This window comes from Pholis gunnellus (genome assembly GCF_910591455.1).
Source record: "Pholis gunnellus genome assembly, chromosome: 12".
Taxonomy (NCBI): Eukaryota; Metazoa; Chordata; class Actinopteri; order Perciformes; family Pholidae; genus Pholis; species Pholis gunnellus.
The window spans coordinates 140,166-161,056 of record NC_136539.1 but is presented as its reverse complement, the minus strand read 5'-3'; the positions used below and the strand labels follow the sequence as shown (position 1 = coordinate 161,056).

Genomic DNA, 20,891 nt, shown 5'->3' with positions numbered 1-20,891 from the left:
GTGTTCTCTCTGCTGCTGTCAGTTGTCATTTCACCTAAGCAAACGCGAGGCGAAACAATTCCCCTTACCCTTTTAAACATCTAGTTGTGGGTAAATGAGACAATGACGGATCCCGACTTTGATCGTTTCTGGAAGAGTCGGGTCTCAACATCGATGTTTAGCCGGAGCCGGCATTCAGCCCGCCAGGTGGCCGGCGCAGGAGCACTCGCCCAGCGCGGCGCAGCAGCTCCCCACAGACAAGCAAGAGGCCCTCTTGGCTCAGCTAGAAGTTCGCGGTGGTATCCGAGTAAGGCTAACAGTTACTCGCGATCAGTCGATCCATCGCCGGTGGGCGCACCGGAAGAATCAGGCTCATCCCGAGCTCCGCGGGCGGACTCGCGTCCCGTACTCTTTCCCCACCAGCAACACCTGGCCTCCATTGCAGACAACACCGTAATTTCCACTGGGTAGCTTCATCCACTCCATCGATGCTGGTCTTTAATCTCTGGTAAACGATGCTGCTTCTATTATATTAACATCGGCGCCACCAGGACTCCATGCGGCAACCAGTAGCCATGTTAAATCAGCTCCACAGGACAGTTCAGGCTCCTCGCGGTTTAACAGAGACTTTGTTTCCGCGCCTCGTCATTTACCGACAAATGAGGAAATCATGGGTCTGACACACGTCTGGAGCTCCGGAGCATCACTCATTTAATCAGTATGATAGCGCCTGTTCCAGTAGTGGAAGTGGAGCGTATTCACGAGACTACAATCATTATGAGCGGGAATAAACACAACTAAGCAGCAGTTAAACTTAGTTTATCATCTCCGTAGTGAAGGGCGCGATGTGTACTCGAGGCAGGTAATCACGGCAGGCGCGTGATGCGGGTAGGCCCGCAAGTGGTCACGGTTTGGTCATGCACCTCCGAATTCAATCTGGCACGGGCTGTGCTCATGATCAATGGTATATCACAAATAGTGCACTGATAAAACACTGACATGTCTGGGGATTATAGGAGATGGGCCAATTCGTTTGAGATGCTTCAGAACAGGGTTTAATTTGAGTAAATGTTTGGCAGCCAAATCCAATAGTTTACAGGATATTTAACCTTTGTTTCTTTATGATACATGTAATACTTTACTTCTTTCCTAACAGGGCTTGGCTAAGGCGATAAGTAGTTGGACTCACACCATTGTGGTCTAATTGGTACGTGACTTGGCTGGTAACTCATGGCTTAAACACTCCAAATGCGGCGGTGCTGCACAGCAGATGTGGCGTAGATAGACTGGGTTTTGCCCTTTCAAATCCATGCTTAAGTACCTCTGGGTAAGACCTATTAGTTGCTCCACTATTCTTACCCCAGGTAACATTCCTTTATCCAAAACGTGGTAGCAGTTGGAGGTTATCCTCACTAGACTCAACTTCTCACCTCAGCTACACTCTGGGCACTCTTTTTGGAATAGGGCCGCTACTTCAGCAGCTAACCAAGGCATCTCCTCTACTACCCTACAAAATTGGGTCGTTGGTCATCCTCTGCCTTCACGTCTTACGTCCACTCTGATCTCAACACCATCCTTGAGAAGCAAGATCATTGAAGCCTTAAAATCCGGTAAGGAATGCATATAACTGGTGGTGGTGACATGTTCACGTCGATTGTTATATTATTGATAGGTCATATTATTAGTATCAGCTCATAGCAGGGGATAGCATTATATCCTTCTGAAAATGTTCCTTCTAATAACACTAAAGATATTTCTCTAGCGTGCTAATGGGTAGTCTCTCATCACGGTATAATACCGTGCCCTCCCTGCTGTGTTTACCTTACTCTATTTTCCTCTGGTGTGACTCGACCGTTTTCCCCATCTGATTGGTCTAACACTGTTTCTCAATCTCCTGGTCGCACGTGACCTGGCTTATCGTGACTGTGTTTCCTAGGTGAACGTGACCTGGATTAACGTAACTGTGTTTCCTAGGTGACCGTGACCTGGCTTAACGTGTCTGTTTCCTGGTCCGACGGGACCGCTTTCCATTCCCAAAAGAAAGATGGGTCTGAGGTGCCCTATTTCTCATTTCTTGGTCCAAGTGAAAAGAGGACACATTGTGTCCTTGTGTCCAAGGACACAATTTCTAGTTTCGCAGTCAGAATGACAACATTTCTAGTTTTGCGGTCCGAATGTTGTGAGACCTGTCAAAAGCTTGACATACGTTCTAGTTTCCCGGGCGGCCCGGTCTGGTTGTGCTGAGGCAGCAAGACCCCCAACCGTGCTGTTCTGCGTTCTCCCTTGAACCCCCCTATTCTGTGCTGCGGTCTAAACGTGACCCCCGACTATCCTAAGCTGCGGTCTAACCTGACCCAACCTATCCTTGTCTGCGGTCTAGCTTGACCCTCACCTATCCCGTCCTGCGCTCGGGCCCTCTGCAGGGCCGACCCACCATATATTTCGGGATCTGTTGAAATCCTACCATACTTCACTATGGGCTATCTAGACCCGCACTATCCTGTATCTGCGGTCTAACCTGACCCAACCTGTCCTAGTCTGCAGTCCTTCGTGACATTCTTCTATCCTTGGCTTTGACTAACCTTGACCTCTTACCTCTGGTCTAACATCTACTCTCACGTTCTAGCCTTGAATTCCCTCGTGACTAATTTTCTATGTTCTTAGGAAATTCACCACAGCAGTAAGGTATTTATTTATTTATATAAATAAATTTCTTTTGGGGGATTAGGCCTATTGGACCGCAGTATCCGGTGATAGTACTTCATGATGGAGTCCAATCGCCAAAGACTTTGCACTTTTCATATTTGCATGTGTAATAAATCATTGTTAAACTATAAAACAAGTCTCTCCAGATTGAAATACAGAAGGAGCTTAATGTTCACTGTTGCTTAGAATTTATTGACCAAAAAATATAATGGGAAATTAAGAATCAGTTGTTTCATTGTCCTTAGGTTTTCACTGCAGCGTTGCCGATGCCATTCACCAGCAGACGCTTTCACAGGGCTGAGGCCGAGGTCAAAGACGGTATCTGCTGTAACCCACTTTCTCCCCCTCACCATGCCCATGTCATCATGCCCACCAACTTATAGGAGTGCTCTCCTCACGGTGCACACTTTGCTTTTAAACACAAATAAAGATAAAAGATCAGTAATTTAGATACATAGACATGAACTTAAATACGACTCCTACATCGTTAAAGTCGACATTTGCCGGTCGTAAGGAAGAAAATTTCCTTAACTTCCAAGGAATTCCCGCTGCCATACAGAGGATTTATCGCTGCGCAGCTTGAAGCTCCGGATCCCGAATTTAATGAAGGAATTCGAAGAAATGCATCGACCGCTACAAAGTCATCTCAGAGTAAGAGGCTTGTGTCTGGGCAGAGATAGGTCATCATATATTTGTTACCTTGTTTGTTTTGTTGAAGTTTACTGTAATGTTAATGTGTTATTGTGTAATTTTACGGACCGCCAAGTTCTGTTAGTGTTGTGTAGAAACTACTGTCGTATTCCATGCTGCTGTAATAGTGTTGTGTAATCAGTCACCGCGAGTGGGGTTAGTAACTGTAACTTTATCAGTTGAAAGACCAGTGTTTTGCTGAATCTGAGTTCGCCAGTCGGGTTTCTGTGTGATAAAGTAACAGTTTCTGTATTTTACTGTGGTGGTGAGGATCTGCCTTGTTTTGAGTGTTCCTTTTTTCTCTTCTTTTTCTCTGCCTACTAACCCACTCACACACAAATAGGTTTTGCAACTCATTTCAGACACACATGGTGTGTAAACGTGGCCTCCATCGTGGTTTTAGATATTATTTGACTTGATCAGTATTATATATATCAGTGGTGGGCCGTCAGGGCCAGCAAAGCCTTCTCTGCTGGCCTAAACAGAATCACAAAGTTATAGCTATTTTATAATTTAATAATTTTTCATAAATACACTACATGTATGTATGGGGCGACTTTGCAGTTCAAGTAAATGGGGATGATATTGTTGATTGTCATGGTCTTCAACCAATCAGATCTTTAGTTTCACATGTTGGACGTATTCTTTGATGTGCCAGAGCTTCTGGGTGGCCTAGCCGAGTACGTCAGCATTAACGTGCGGTGTGATTGGTCAGTGGGCTAGCACGACTGTTGTGAAGCTGAAGCAGCTAGCAGAACTTAGTAGTAGTAAGAGTTCAAGTTCAAAGATATGTAAGAAGTTATGACATTGACATGACATTTTTAGCGTTTTGCTTGGTGTAGATTCTTTTTTTTTTTACCTAGCTTTGTTTTTTTAACATTTTTTATTTGGTGCGGAGTTACTGACAACGCCTTTCTCGAGGACATTTCCAGAAAAGCTGGACATCGTAAGAAAGGGTCGGCCAACCCCACAGCTAGCAGCCCTGACTCATCCAGGAAAAGGATTTGTACGAACGGTATTCCTGGCTAACAGAAGCATTGCACATTTTATGGCTAAGAATGCGTTTCATTTGTCTTGGTGTTTTTCAACCCGAGTGGATCTACAACTCAACGAACACGTTCGCAGGACCTCTGGCTGGAGCTGAACCGCACCGATGTTCTGTACAACAGCGGTATTAAACTCTTTGTTAACAAAGAAAGGAGGATGGACTTTGTCTTTTAAGTGAACAGCAGCAGCTTTGGTAAGTGAACTGCGTTTGTTTTACATTTGCAGTAGCGTTACTACTGTGTTAATTTGTCGTTTTTATGATATGGTTAATATTGTTCCCTCTGATGTGAATAATATTTTAATGGACCGTGTTCTTCAGTGTGTGGTGGAATGCGTGTTTTAGTGCTGCAGGTTTGATGGATTGTTTTGTCATGCTTTGTTGTCATATAAATATATGTGACTGGTTCTTGTGAGTTTGTTCTTGTCTGTGTTAATTACGTTGATTTTGACTATATGCATTGTCCGTTAATGACGAAGCATCCCGTCAGGCCCGTATTCATGTATCTGCACTCTGCAGTTAGTGTATTTGTAGGTGTTGAGCTTCATGTAACATTTTATTTCACTTGTCAAATGTTGCAGTGTTATGTGAATATGAGGTGTTTACACAAAACAAATAATAACCTGTAGTTGTGGCGTCATAATGAGGTTATTAGGAGGTGGTTCAACGGTAGTAGGAGTAACCTCATTAGCCTGACGGCCCAGGTATAAAACACATATCCCAACAACATGGACTGGATCATGGTGTATAGTATGTACATGTAAAGATACTATACTATATACTGTATATACAGTGTGTAGCGATGGTACCACCTCCGCCTCATTGTGAGCCAGGAAAAACCCTGCACACGTACAATTGTAATTGTAACACGTAATTGTTATATTGGAGACTATTATCATGTCACACACACAGGCCCACCTGTCGTATCTGTTTGAAGGCCTCAGGGTCAAAGGTGGAGAAGATGTTGCAGTCGGGCTGTGAGAAGATCTGGAAGGCCACAGCGCAGTGGTGGTTCTCCAGAGGGGAGATGTCGTTGTAGCGAACTGCCAGTTCTGTTCTGGCGTTAATCTGGTACCTGGAAGAGAGAGAGAAGGACAGAGAGAGAGAGAACGGGTAGAACAAGAAAGATGCAAATAAATCGTAAGAAGAGATGGCAGAGAGGAGAATACAGAGTGTGTGTGTGTGTCTTACGTGTTGTTGAATCCGGGGTGATCGAGATCATGACACACAGCAGCTGTCATGAGAATCAATACGTCGACCTGAGTGAACTTCTCCTAAAAAATGACACACAGAAGTCCAGACATCCACGCATTTATATTAATGAAAGCATCAATTGAGTCCTTAACCAAAATAATTTTTCCGTTTGTGTGCTAATGTGTGTGTGATCCCATCTTCCACCCTCATAATTGCCATGATGCGTTATGAGTGTGTGTGTGACCTTGCTAGCACATCACTGGTGCAAATGCTTAATAATCAGTCATTAGGCATGTGATGAGTAAACCTCCAGTGAATATTCATCTCTAACAACAGAGGGAGACTCTGAGAAGAAGATCCTCTATTCCTTTTTTATTTCTCTTTTTTATTCACACATGCATCTCCTCTTCATCACACCCCAGCCTCATCCTCTCATTCTTTCCCCTGAGCTTTCCCAATCCAATGATGTCTCCATTTTTTCAACCACCACCTTTCCCATGACAACTACAGCATGACTCTATGTTTGCAATACAGTGGCGTATCTCATAAAAAGACCATTCTGCAGGTTTATGTATGTAGTCAAGGCTTCAGGGATATCTTTGTGGATAAACAAAGTTTGGAGCGTGACCTGAAACATTAAGTTCAGAGATGCAGTGAGAGTCCAATCCCAAATTACACTTTAACTGGTCTAGCAGCCTCCATACACATTCTGGTCAGCAGAAATGAAAGTAGCGTGAAAATATTAAGTATTGCCCCAGCAGGGTATACCATTGTCTAAATGTATTTCCGCAGTACATAAGCACAGGTCAAATTAAGAACCAAATATCTAGTTTGAATTCAATTAATGGATCTTATTAAATGTATGTATTTTTCCAAAGAGGATAGTGTTGGTTGTGAATATTGTTTCGAAGACCACAAGGAGTATCCTAATAAAAAGCTATGACACAGATGTGGGGCAGTGTTTTATTTCTATTTAAATATATTGGAATCTTACAGGATATAATGGGTTATTTATTTGTTGTTGTTTGTTTTTTGTTTTTACTGCAGCCCAGTCCAATTAAGGGTTAATTCAAACTAACAGGTAGAGCTGCTAAAAGAATACTTACATTTTTGGAAAATTGCTTTTCGACATTGTGGTTTTATGGAGGTATTTTCCCTGTTTCCAAGCTTTATGCTATGCAAAGCTAAACTAAACTAAGCTAAGCTTTGCAAACTAGTTAATATTGATGAATCTTCTTATCTAACTTTTGGCAACAAAGTGAATAAGTGTATTTTTCAAATGTTTAACTCCTCTTTTCAAGGGCTGCTCCGGTGGTTAAGTATAACTTTTTCATGACACTTTATTCAACTATGATGACACCATGATGAGTACATTGACTTTGCCATGAAAAAGTGGTGTAGTCTGAGGTCTCCGTTCTTCATCTGCAATTTACAAGTCAAGATGCTGACAATTAAATGCCATGACATTTAAACATTTAAACATTTTGACATTTTAATGCTTTTTACATAACTAGGACCAACGTATGGGCCGGAAAGAAAATAGGCCTGTCTGGTGGTCATGCAAGGCCTCTCATTGTTATTTGTAATTTTTCCCAGATTTGACATACTAGGTAAAAACCTGAAACTTTGATTTCAAGTCTCAAGTCATCAAGTCTATATTAGGTCTCACAACTGTCAAATCTGTAAGAAGTTGGTTACCTGCAGGCTGCAGAGGCAGATCATGCTGTACATCATCTGGGTGACGCAGAAACAGTGGCGAAAGTTATGGAAAGGGTTATTCTTGTAGTTGTCATGAATACAAAGCTACACAGAGAGAGACAGGGAGAGAGAGAGACAGGAGGTTTGAGATATTTGAGCTTGAAAGTTCCATTCAATGGAGAGGTCGTATCTTGGTTTCTATTCAGATTTGCAGATGGTACTGGGTCCAGGTCTCACCAGCCATCTCTTGAGTGTGATGGGGTTGATGTTAAACTCTTTGACCAAGCCCAGGTCATGGTACATATGTTCCAGACAGCTCAGCATCTGGGAGAACAAAGGAACAAATAATTGATATGTCTGTATACATTGACAGATGGCGATATGCTGAGATAAGGGTTTTAGTTTTGAGGACAACATTTTTTGATGTGAAATGTTATTGAATGTCAAAATAAAATATCCATTTATCTAATCTTAAATAGCAGTATTTTTTGTGAGTTTTATTTATTTCTATTTTGTGGGTTAGGGTAAGAGTGGGCTTAGCCAAACAACTGAATCTGAGTGGCCTGGCTTAACTATGGTTGAATCCGTATGTCCACCTGACCTAAATCAACCCTATAAACCAGCCTCTACCTTCTGCAGCTAAGTAGCACAGAATCTGGGGCAACTGTGCTACTCTTTAGAAGGTAGAGCGGGTCGGTCCTCAGAAGATCGGCGGTTCGATCCCCTGCTCCTCTTGTCCATGTCGATGTGTCCTTGGACAAGACACTTCACCCCAAATTGATGAATAGGTGGGAATGATTAGATAGTACTGATGGGCAGATGACACCTTGCATGGTAGCCCTGTCATCAGTGTATGAATGGGTGTGAATGAGTGAATGATGACATGTAGTGTTAAAGAGCTTTGAGTGGTCGGAAGACTAGAAAAGAACTATACAAGTACCGTCCATTACCATTTTCTGAACCACCCGTATTCTTGCTACTTAGCTGCAGCAGGTCGAGGGTGGTTCTAGGGTTGATTTAGGTCAAGTGGACATACGGATTCAACCACTCAGATTCAGCCATTCACACCCATTCATACACTGATGACAGGGGCTACCATGCAATATGCCACCTGCTCATCTGGACTAATCAACCATACACACCCATTCACACACCGCAGGATCAGTATATGGGAGCAATTTGGGGATCTAACCGCCGATCCTCTGATTGAAGGACGACCCTGCTCTACCACTGAGCCAGTCATCATTTATAATGTCTGCATTCCAGTTCCAGAGCACTTGTATTGTGCATGTTGACATACTGGTAAGGATTAATAAATGAATGTCAATGAAGACATCATTAATGACATGTTCATTATAACATTATTAGTTATAACAAATACATTACACACTAATTCCCTTAAATCTATCCATGTTTCACACTGGAGATGTATTTGCACATGTAATACAATGTACTGTTCAACCATTACTACGTACAGATAAGATACATATCACAATTAAAAATGTATTTTATTAACATCCATCGATGAGCATCTGTGGCCCTAGTTTATGCGGTGTGTCCCTCACTCTGATTCGCTGTTCAGCTTTAAGAAATTACTGCACGAGAAGTGAAACGGAAGTGAGGAAAGGCAAAGCAAGGAAAAGCAAACAAAGGACTTAAGTCAAGTGGGCACACATAGAATGCTCTTCTCATGTATCATTTTTATATCATCTGATCATTCCAATACACAAGTATTTCCACAATAACATGGCCATCTGGAAAGAAGCTAAGAAGTGGTGAGCGAAAGTGATGTGAAAATAGTTGGCAAACCCTGAAAACCCAGACGGCCTACATCGGCTAGTTCTTTGATGTCGTGTTGGTGGGCCTGGGCTTTTGGTAGCAAAAATGTTATCGTTGTCTTATAATTCAGATCTATTTCCTGTTCACACTAGCTTATTAGAAATCAACTTAGAGTTGTAAACATGAAGTAATATGAACTGACAGATAACTCATTGGACAGTTTTGGTGATGTCATCAGCACTACATGGAACGACATCTCAATCAAAATCCAAATGTATTTGTATAGCACATGTTAACACACAACAAAGGTTGCCCAAAGTGCTGCACATAGATAAGCAGTCATACATTCGAAAAGAGAACTAAGTAACGTTAAAATCAAGACAAACTAACACAAATCACACTAAAGTGCCAATAGAAAATAAATAGGTTTTTAAACAGCTTTCAAACATTGGTAAGGTGGATGACAACCTAATATGAAGGGGAAGGTTGTTCCAGAGCTTAGGGGCAGCAACAGAGAAGGACTGGTCAGCAACTAAAAGATGTTGGTCAAGAGACCTTAGTGAGCAAGGTGGGGTATAGGGCTGCAGCAGGTTGGACAGATAGGCTGGGGCGGCTCCATTTAGACACTTAAAAACAAAATACTACATTTTTTAAATAAATTCTGTACTCGACTGGTAGCCAATGAAGGGATTTTAAGATCGGTGAAATGTGTTCTCGCCTGCGTGTACCAGTTAAAAGTCTCGGTGCAGTGTTCTGCACCAACTGAAGGTGTGATAAAAGATTTTTGCAGATTCCAGCATACAAAGAATTACAATAGTCCAGTCTAGAGGTGATAAAAACATGAATAACTTTCTCCAGGTCTTTTGAGGAGAGAAAGCTGAAAGTAGCTGACTTTGACAACGGACGCAACTTGGAGATCCAATATAAAAGATGAGTCCAAAATCACACCCAGATTTACATGGAAATTGCAGTGGGTTGCCATTTGGCCAAGACAAAATGAGGGACTGTCCGGTATAGCAGATGAAAGGCGAGAGGGATTGACTAGCATGATCTCTGTTTTACCTTCGTTGAGGCATAGAACATTTAGCGAGAGCCAGCTTTTGACATCAGCCAGGCAGCACATTCATTTATTTATAGAGGCAGTTCCAGATTTGAGGGGAAGGTGTATTTGAATGTCATCGGCATAGAGGTGATAAGAAAAGTTATGTTTTTGGAAAATGGATCCAAGAGGAAGCATGTAGAGTGAGAACAGTAGTGGACCCAAAATAGACCCCTGCGGTACCCCACAGGTCAGAGGGGCCTGTTGAGAGGAGCAGTTGCCCATGTTGACAGTGAATGATCTGTCATTCAAGTAGGACTTAAAACATTCTAGGGCAGTACCTCGGATGCCGACAGAGTGCTCAAGGCGGGAGTTTAAAATCTCATGGTCCACAGTGTCAAAAGCAGCAGAGAGATCAAGTAAAAGCAAAATGGCGGAATCTCCAGCATCAGCAATGAGTAAAAAGTTGTTAAAGACTTTTAAAAAGGCAGATTCAGTCCTGTCATACGTTCTAAACCCAGATTGAAAAACATCACAGATGCCATTAAAGCTGTTGAAATAAAAACAGAAAAGGCAAGGTGGATATTAGTCTGTAATTTAATGGGTCAGAGGGCTCCAGATTAGGTTTGTTGATGAGAGGAATTACTGTTGCATGTTTAAAATAGACTGGGACTGAACCAGAAAACAGACAGGTGTTGATAATTGACAGTATACATGGTCCAATTTCAACAAAAAACTTTTTAAAGAGACCTGAAAATGATTGTGACTGACAGCAAGTCATGTAGATCTGAATCTGTTGTGCTTATTTATGTTGTCTGGTGTCACAAAGAGCTCACTATAAAAAAACTGATTATCACAACTTAATTTTATACCGAAAGTCTTGATATATTTTTGACAACGCCAACGAAACAGCAGTTTAGCTTTCAAATTGATGTCAAAATCACACATCTATCATCAAAAAAACGTGTGAATGATCTCATTTGCTTTCACCCTGTAATCAAACCAGAGTCGAGTTGGAAGCAGGCCGACACCCATCTTTCCGAATGGTCTCGATTAACAGCTTAAACACCAACCTAAATGAACTGGACCAAGGGCGAAAATAAGATGCAATTTTATTTTCCATCTTGGTCCAGTTCTGTCTTAGAGAGAGGGTAAGGAGCACAGGCATCCGGAGGAAGTTGGAGTAGAGCCTGTTTGTTTCCAAAGGAGCCAGTTGAGGTCATTCAGGCATCTGAAGGTGGAGGTGTTTGAGCCACGTTCAAATGGTAGGAGACCCAAGCGTAGGCTTGGGAATGCCTTGGGATCCTCCAGGAGTAGCTATAAGATGTTGCTGAGGAGAAGCACGTGTAGACTACAGGCTAAGGCCCCAGATAAGTGGTAGAAAATGGATGGATGGATAGATGGAACTCCACTGATTTTTCACATCGAAGTGTGTTTCCAGTTCTTCACTGCATATGTGAAAAAAACTTTAATGTCTCCAGAGGGAGCAGAGTGAAGTCTGATAAATGTCCTCAAGTGATGTCACTTGAGTCAGCGTCGGTTGGGTCTGAAGACTACAATTTTGAATAGTCAAAAAATCTAGAGGTGTGGAGTTAGAAAGAAGTGATCTTAGCAGGCCTCTGTAGCCTGCTGCTCATCTCTGCTGCAGGCTTGAGGCTCAAGGCTACATTAGCCGCTACTGGCATAACACACCTGACTCTCCAACCCAACTGTCAATGGTGACATTGAATTGTGTGCACTATTTTCACATTATTATGTGCACCTGTGTTTGACGAGTCAAAATGTCTGCCATTAGAAAGGTCAGTCTCCATCTCCAACATTTGCTGTGTCAGTTTATGGGTAGGTAATGTCAGACACTTTTTTCTCCCCTTCTTAAAGCAAAGAGATTTGACCATTAATGACATAATATTGAACAATTAAGAAATTATAAATAGCATGTATTCATCACTGATTGATCATGTTGATAATCAGTAATAATTATTAGATATTAACTTGTCCTTGACAAAAAAATGAATCAGTGGATTAATCAGGGCACAAGTCTCACCTCATTAGGCTCCCACTGCCAAGCATCGAATGTAGGCAATCTAAGAGCTTCTACTGTCTCCTTAGACAGATGGTACTACATGCACACACGCACACACACGCACACACACACAAAGGGCAGCAGAAGAGACAGGGAAACAGGGGGCACAAGGAGAGGAGAGAAGAGAGGGGAATTGTAGGTGAAACGGGTTCATGAGCTGCTCAGTCTTACCTCGTTGGCCTCCCATAGCCAGACGTCGAAGGCGGGTTTTTTGAGGGCATCTATGGTCTGTTCTGACAGCATGTACTGCAGGCAACAGAGCTCGCAGTTAACCCTGTCTGCCTCCGACTGGCTCGGGGTCACACCTCTTCACACACCTACTGTAATATTCATGTATATAACCTAATACCATCACCATTTTACTTTATTTTCATTAATTCTTCTATTGTATCCCACCAAAGGCAGGGACTGTTAAAAATGGACATTAATTACAAATATCACCAGCAGCCACATTGAAGGGAGCATAGCTGTCAAAAGCTGAATGTGTTTCTAAAATACAACTTGTCCCTTTGTGCAAACTTTTATGGATTCACTGGTGTATTCTCTAAGAGTGTTCCAGAGTAGAGATGAGATGACAATTATCTCACAGTGACCTATTGAGTGATGAAATGAGACAGCTTTTTTGCACTTCCAGTTTCCTTGTCCCAAAGTCAATGTTTTTTTGAATGGGTTTTAGGTTAAAATTCTGAAATAAGGTTTGGGGTTAACACAAGCTTAAGGGATTTTAACAATTTCTTCTAAGGCATAAAATGCGTCAGTAAATGACCCTTTAGTGAATTTTGAAGCTTTACCTTGTCTTAAAAAAGGTGATTGCTAACAAATGGCTAAATGAGATTACTTAACGTCATCCTGCCGATTAGTCCGCCTTATAGCCTTGTGTATACTCGCGCTCATGCAGTCATGGTGTAGTTCCTTTATAGCCTAACGTTAGCTTTTTACTTCTGGTGATGGCATTCATGCTTCAAAAACATGTTCATTTGTGAAGATTATCATGCTGAACAAAAAGTGTAAGTATCTTATTTTCTGCAGTAATCCAAAATCATCAAAAGGCTTGATCATCTACTTTGGCTACAGGGTTCGTAATAGTGTCCAAATGGCAAATCCTATTGGCTTTTTGTCGAGAGAAGCCGTGCAATACTAACTTCAGGTTTGGCCTACGAAAATACATCATCCCTGCAGCTCTATTGACCTGTACTGTCTGATTTCTGGGAATTGGCATGGACTAAACCTGATCAACATCTATAAAACTGGCCAACTACATTTTCACAACTGTTACATCTAAAGTACATCTGAACCCATATGTTTGTAAACAAACATTTGTTCTATCTTGTTCCTGGAATCACAATGGAGGCGTGGTATTTCTTAGTATGCCTGACATCAGCAGACTCACCTGGCTAACAGAAACACAGTGCAGTGAATAGTGTGGGGTAGAATGCCTTACCTTTGGGTAAGAGGGGACGTCTCTGCGAGGGGTAAGCTTCTTATTGTCTTCGAGGAAGTTACTGAAAAAAACAAAACACCTTGAAGCTACGAAGAAATAACAATACAAGTATTAATTCTACTACTTCTAAAATAATAATATTACATTTATATATTTAATGGTAAATGGACCTGTACTTGTATAGTTCTTTTCTAGTCTTCCGACTACTCAAAGCACATGTAACACATGTCATTCACCCATTCATACACTGATGACAGTGACAGTATCATGCAAGGTGCCACCTGCCCATCAGAACTAACTAATCATTCCCACCCATTCATACACTGTAGGCACAGCTAGCAGGAACAATTTTGGGTTAAGTGTCTTGCCCACACACATACACATTGACATGAACTAGAGGAGCCGGGGATCGAAATGCCGATCTTCTGAGGGTCGACCCACTCTACCTTCTGAACCACTGTTGACCCTGATTCTGTGCTACTTAGCTGCAGCAGGTAGAGGCTTGTTCATAGGGTTGATTTAGGTCAAGTGGACACACAGATTCAACCATAGTTAAGCCAGGCCACTCAGATTCAGTTGTTTGGCTAAGATTATATGATATATAGAAGATCGTAAGTCAGAAAAACAACCTCCACCTCCATTGTTAAACTTTTATCAGTGAATCTCATCCAATGAAATGCCACCTTAATGTGGTGGAGGGGTTTGTGTGCCCAAGTGACCCTGGGAGCAGTGTTGTCTGGGGCAATAGCCCCTGCTAGGGTTTCCCAAGGCAAAGTAGTCCCAGGGTAGGGGCCTGGCCAAGAGCGATTATGTCCCTATGTGAATAGGTTGTCCCACCTTGCCCAGAAAAGGGAAACCGGGGCACCCTTCTGGAGCCAGACCTGAAAGGGGAGGTCACCAGCAAGCATTTAGTTGCCAGGACTTGACACATGGGGCTCGGCTAGGCACAGAACCAGAAATCTACATTGAACCGCTGCCCTGTGGGTCCACTACTCGCAGGGTTAGACATTGAGGTAGGGTGCATGGTGGCAGGTAAAGGCGGAGACCTAAATGTGCTGACCCCTGGAGTTGCAGACCGGCTCTTGGGATGTGAAATGTCAACTCTCTGGCTTGGAGGGAGCCGAAGCCGGTGCGAGAGATGGAGCATTACAAACTAGATATAGTTCCGCTCACCTCCATGTATAGAGGAATGATTTTTGTACTTATGCACCCAACAGCACTTCGTACTGTAGGAATATGGGATCCCAACATCATTGCTACAAGCAATTCGGTACTTGTATAACCAAAGTGAGAGATGTGTCCATATACTCGTCACAAAGTCATACATGTTACCAGTGGGCGCCCAGGTGTGGCCCTTGTCACCAATACCGTTTTTGATTTTCATGGATAGGATTTCAAGGCGCAGCTAGGGGGAGGAGGGTGTCTGGTTTTGGAACCGAAGAATTGTGATGATTGCTCCCTCCGGGTTGGGAGTGAGTCGCTGTCCCAAGCGAGGGAGTTCAAATATCTTGGGGTTTTGTTCACTAGTGAGGGTAAAATGGATGTGGATGATTGCCAGAAGTTCTAGGTAATTGTACACTCAGAAGTCCACATCTTTTTGCTTCATGCACCACTGAACAACTTTCATTGGAATGGTTAGGAAGCCGCCTCCAACGCTGCATCCAGTTCTCTTTATACATCCATATTTGGTAGCAATTGTTGAGCTTGCTAGTTAAAGAGGGGGTTCAAATGGCATGTGATTGTCTTAAAGTTGAGAGGGTGGTTACCGTTTACAACATCACTGTATGTGTATCTGTATGTCTTTATGAAAAGTCACTCTGTAAAATTAAACTTGAAATGAAATAAGTGTCATTGGGGAAATAAATACAAATGTCTATAATGAAATAAAATGTATGTAATGTAATTTTGAAAATGTATGAGAAAATAACATATCACAATCATTTCTACACATAATTTCTCAAATTAAATGTCATTAATATTTTTCACAGTTTATTCACACGATTAGGTAGATTCATAATATATTTATTTATTTAATATCAAACACTTTGGGTCACCAAAGTTTAGAATAACCTTTGCTAACAATTGACTTATCAGAATAGTGGTTGATTAATCTTCTGAAGAGGGACTAGTTTATTGACCAACTTATTGTCTCAGCATAAAAACTAGTAGTCTGTATATCACTGCACTAATACTAATGAAGTACTAACTGCTCTGTATATTTGCATATAAAGTAAGGTAACAGTAAAGCAGATCTCCAGACACCACTTAGGTCTTAAATACCACTAATCAGGATTAGTTGTCTCTGACTGTCTATCACTCTGTTCATAAGACAGAAGCAAGACACTATCTGTACTAATAAGAAGACCAGGGAGATTCAGAGATTATTGAACAGAGAATTGCCTCTGTTGTTGCTGTTACCTGTTGTTTCTGGATGCCATCTCCTCACGGAGCTTCTTGATGTCTTTGCGACATTTCTCAATCTCCACCACCTTCATCCCCTCCACTGTAGACAGAGAGAGTCATTTATTAAAACCCCACTAGTCCTATTAAAGTTAACATTTTTCAACCATTACCTCTTGATACCATTTGTATCTGCAAACATATTAAGTTGGCCAAAGCATCTATGGGTCATTGAACTCCAAATAACCAAAAATGATTGTATTTGTTTAATTGATCTCTTTTAGTGACTGAGGGGTTGGAGCAACATGGTCAGGTCTCTACTGTGGCTTACACTGGCCTACAACTGATTCATTATTTCAGTCATTTTTTCTTTGTTTTTGGCATTCAATGTTCATTCGTTCTGTATGTCAATCAAGCAAAAAAGCAACAGCTACACTTTTCCTCCAAGCGGTAACACTTTGAGCTTCACAGCAGCACTTCAGAAACCTATGGGTGACCTCACAGAGACTTTTTATACAGACTATGTTTTCCTTTCATCTCTGCATACCCTCCCGTGCATAGGATTTTCTTTTAAGTTATGCAAAAAAAGTAGAATAGATAACAAATAAAAAGCAGGTCCTTAATAGTTCTTTTATGTCTGAATTCAGTGATTTTTTATCGTCTATCATAGCGTCATCCACTCGTCTGCTCCTTTCCTGTTTGCCTGCAAGACCCCGTTGATCTATTCTGCAGTATAATACCGCCATCAAGCCTTGTGGATATTATACCCACTTCCATGCTTAACAAGGTGTTGGGTCTATTGGTCCATGTATGGTCTCTAATATAAATAACTCACTGAGATCTTGTTGTGCCCCATCATATTTTAAACATGCAGTGAATTAGTTAGTAGTTTTTTCTGTGTTACTTAGTCCCCCTACATATCTGAAACTGCGTCATTTTCCTGTGGTGCCCCAGGGTTCTGTCTTGGGTCCAACATTATTTGCTTCGCATATGTTTCCCTTAGGTCATATTATTAGCAAATTTAAAGTTATCTCATGTCACTGTTACGCTGATGATATCCAGCTATATGTCTCTTTTAAGCCTGAGGAGACTGACAAACTCACAGTTTGTACAACTGTCTGACTGCCATTAAGGACTGGATGGCTAATAACTCTTTACAGCAAAACACATAAAAAGACTTTGGTCCTTATTGTGTAATGCTCTTGCTGTTGAAATCGATGATCTATGATCTCTGTTGAAGCCTTTAGAAAGCAGTTGAAGACTCACTTATTTAAAAAGGTCTTTGTGTTGACTGCTGCAACAGCATCCTGAACGGCACATACACCAAAATCATCAACAAACTACAATACATCCAGAACTCAGCTGCCCGTCTGCTCTCCCACTCCACCAGAGACCACATCACCCCAGTCCTTCAGAACCTCCACTGGCTCCCATAGAGCAAAGAATCCAGTTCAAGATTCTCCTAATCACATACAAAGCCCTTCACAAACTCGCCCCTTCATACCTTTCTGACCTCCTGCATCGACACGCTCCCAACCGCAACCTCAGATCCGCCGATGCCAACCTCCTTACCCCCCTACTCTGTCCAAGCATCGGACCTGGGGGGACAGGCCCTTCTCCATTGCTGCCCCCTCCCTCTGGAACTCCCTCCCTCAGCACCTCACACATTCTGTCACTCGCCACTTTCAAAACTTCACTTAAAACTCACCTATTTAAATCTACTTTTTAACCTGTAAAGTCAGTTATGTATGTTTTTGTGCTGTTCCTTACTGTTATGTCATCTATTTTGTTTAGATTGTAACCGCTTCTATTGTTTCTGTTTTTACCATGTAAGGTGCCTTTGAGAACCATTTAAAACGCTATACAAATCAAATGTATTATTATTATTATGAAAGGTTGGATCCTCAAGGTTCATCTTCCAAAAGGAATGTATTTTTGGGTAGTCCCATATGTGTATGAAAGTCCCACATGAACCCTAATCTATGTGAGGCCCAAACTGTACAGTAGCTAATCAGAGAAAAGATCAAAGTCAACCATCTTGTCATTTACAGTAGGCTACTGTAATGACATATTAGATAATGATAATGCTGTCAGTCACTTGTGGCTTTGCTGCACTTTGAGGACTGGAAAATGGCAGGCGCCCCAAAACCTACAGTTGTATGTTTCAGCCTATCAGAGCCCATGCAGATATATGATGACAACTTTATGCAGTAACCATACTGAGTGCCCCATGAAGTTCATTCAAATATGTTGAGACTGAAAGAAAACAGCAGGGGGTGGGAGAGAGACGGGTTAGTGGTGTAAGAGGTGTATACTGAGGGAAACAGATCCTGCAGTACACTATGAAATCAACAAAGCCCACTCACTGAGCCTGCAGCAGTCTGTATGAACAGGACTCAACATTAACGCTTGTCCGCTAGCCTGGGGCAAGTAAACTGTATGTTCAGGCAAGTGCCTCATGCAGTTGTCCAATCAGGCAAGTAAAAGATAAATGTGATCTTTATTTGGGGCCAATATTCAGTAAAATCAGTTTTTGTGCTACTGATATAAATAGTTAGTAGTTTTGTTTATGCCTGCTCTGCCTTGTTTTGAACTGAGCCTCAGTAAAACTTTGATTTTTTCCAAACTCCATTCTCTGTTCTGTTCTCTACACTTGAGTCGTACTCTGATCATCACAAGGACAAGTAAGTTTGGCCATCGGGCAAGTTAAACATCTCAGCTACTTGCCCGAATGTTAAGCCGTGATAATATTAACAGTTGTCTGCCATCTGCTTGTATCTGCAGCTGCTGTCAGAACTCTTTGGACTCTCACATATCTTTATCTGACTCTGGATCCTCTGTCTGTCTCCTTCATCAATCCACCTCTTTGTGCTGAATCAGAAAAGGTTGCCTCCGACAACACTCCAGCTCCTATTAGAATAGGTGACCATGGCGACCAAAGTCATGAGAAGATGGAGCGTGGGCGCCACACTGTTGCCATAGCAACCAGGTATCCAGGCAATTGTCATGCTTGTGTGAAGTGGCTGTGCGTCAGATCTGAAACTGCTACTACAGTATAATCAGTGAGGCAGAGTGGCTGCTGAAAGAAATCATTTTCATGATTAAAGATCATTTTTTCAAGTGGACTCATGAAACAAGTCAGAATTTTGGAAGATCACAGCTTAATGGTCACACGCACAGGAAGTAATATTTTTTATTTTATATGAGAAACCTAATCATAATCTGTTTTTTGTTTTTCAATTCAAATTCACTCTTTCTTGTTTTCTGTTAACTATTTAATACAAATTCAGTTCAAAGGTACAAATCAAACAGCATTTTAGTTTAAGGTTCACAACCCAATTCTGTGCTAAGACCACACCTGTTGATCACTTCAAAATCACATTGCTTTAGAAGAAGAGCAGAGTTGGAAATATCACCATGGTGACCAAAGTAAACTCAGGTTAGGTTGTCATGGTGACTGAAGGGGTCAGCACGTGGGGGGGCTGTTATGAAATTGTAGCTGCATCACCTGGCAAAACACATGCAGTTAAGAGTAAGAGACAGAAGGAGACGTCGGTCAAAAAGGCTGCCAGCCTGTAAGTGTAGTCTTGTGTTTGTAAATTGATGGGAAATGAAGTCTGGGGGGACGCATGATGCGTTACACACAGAAACACCAACAAGCAGGTGTGTAGGTGCTTCTTTCACACCATAATACACACCTACACACACTGTAACACGTGTTACAGTGTGTCATGTGTCAGTGTGATTTTGGCAGTGTGGCTAAGTGGGGAGCAGGGCCGTTCTTCAATCAGAGGATCGGAGGTTCGATCCCCGGCTCTGACTCCACTAGTTGCATGTCGATGTCTACTTGAGCAAAACACTTAACCTCAAAAATTGCTCCCGTAACTGTGCCTACGGTGTAGAACTGTGATAGAATCTGAATTGTAAGTAGCTTTGGATAAAGCCTCTGCTAAATGGCTGTAATGTAGGTGTTGATTATGATTATGTGAATACACCATGGTTATCTGACTTGACACTTTATTCCTCTGCCAGCCTCTATTAGTAATTGTAACTAGATCCATCCTAAGATGCTGTCAGTGTTTTACATCTTTTAAGACTCACCTTAAAAATGTAGTTTAGATTTGCTAAGAATTGTGATTTGAGCAAAATCCTAAAGGGATAGTATTTTTTGAAGTGGGTTTCTATGAGATTCTTATCCATTGTCAGTGTTTTACAGTAGATGGAGTTAGTAGAAACAGGAATGCCAGCATGAGAGCAATGCAATGTACTGCTGTGGACTGGAGAAGCAGCAAAACGTATTTTACAACAGTTTAAGAGTACGCTATATTTAGAATATTATCCCTTTCTGATGGGGAACTGAAGCCGTTATCTATGCTCTCATAGATAACCTATAAACAATATTTTTACCTCGCAGTACATGAGAGCTACTGGTCACCGTTGGCTCAATCGGTTAGTTAGTTTGTGTTATTGTTACACTGACTATGGATAAGTACCTCATACAACCCCATTTAAAACAAATCAGAAATATCCCTTTACAGAATTCAAGTGGGTGTCTTAAGTAGTTAAGTTACACTCTCTTAGTACACCATTTTTTCTTCATGTTTCCACACAGTTTTTGCATGCAGAGACAAAACACTGGCAATACACGTACATGACAGCCAGGACTAAGATACCAACTGACCGCTAAAGCCTTGGATTCGCCTCGGCTCAACATTAGAACACATATTTGCACAGAACTAGGACTTTGTGGATTTGTTCCCCATTTTTTCACAGGGCACAGGAAGGGATGTCTTGGCATGTGAGTTTTATCATATCAAATGGACACCTTGGATCAGCT

General features: G+C 41.8%; 1 protein-coding gene across 3 annotated transcripts in view; it reads right to left on the bottom strand.

Moving 5' to 3' along the window:
• Positions 1 to 20,891, bottom strand: part of pde9aa (phosphodiesterase 9aa) — a 50,706-nt gene that overhangs the window by 11,763 nt on the left and 18,052 nt on the right. For 2 of the 3 annotated variants that reach the window (XM_079170798.1, XM_079170800.1), the window contains 7 exons: positions 16,073 to 16,157; positions 13,655 to 13,715; positions 12,385 to 12,459; positions 7,550 to 7,636; positions 7,313 to 7,417; positions 5,612 to 5,694; positions 5,339 to 5,495 (listed from right to left, as the gene is read on the bottom strand). In XM_079170798.1, coding sequence (XP_079026924.1) covers positions 5,339 to 5,495; positions 5,612 to 5,694; positions 7,313 to 7,417; positions 7,550 to 7,636; positions 12,385 to 12,459; positions 13,655 to 13,715; positions 16,073 to 16,157 — 653 coding nt within the window. Of the gene's footprint in view, positions 1 to 5,338; positions 5,496 to 5,611; positions 5,695 to 7,312; positions 7,418 to 7,549; positions 7,637 to 12,174; positions 12,250 to 12,384; positions 12,460 to 13,654; positions 13,716 to 16,072; positions 16,158 to 20,891 lie in introns of all 3 variants that reach the window. The other variant, XM_079170799.1, reaches the window with a different exon arrangement.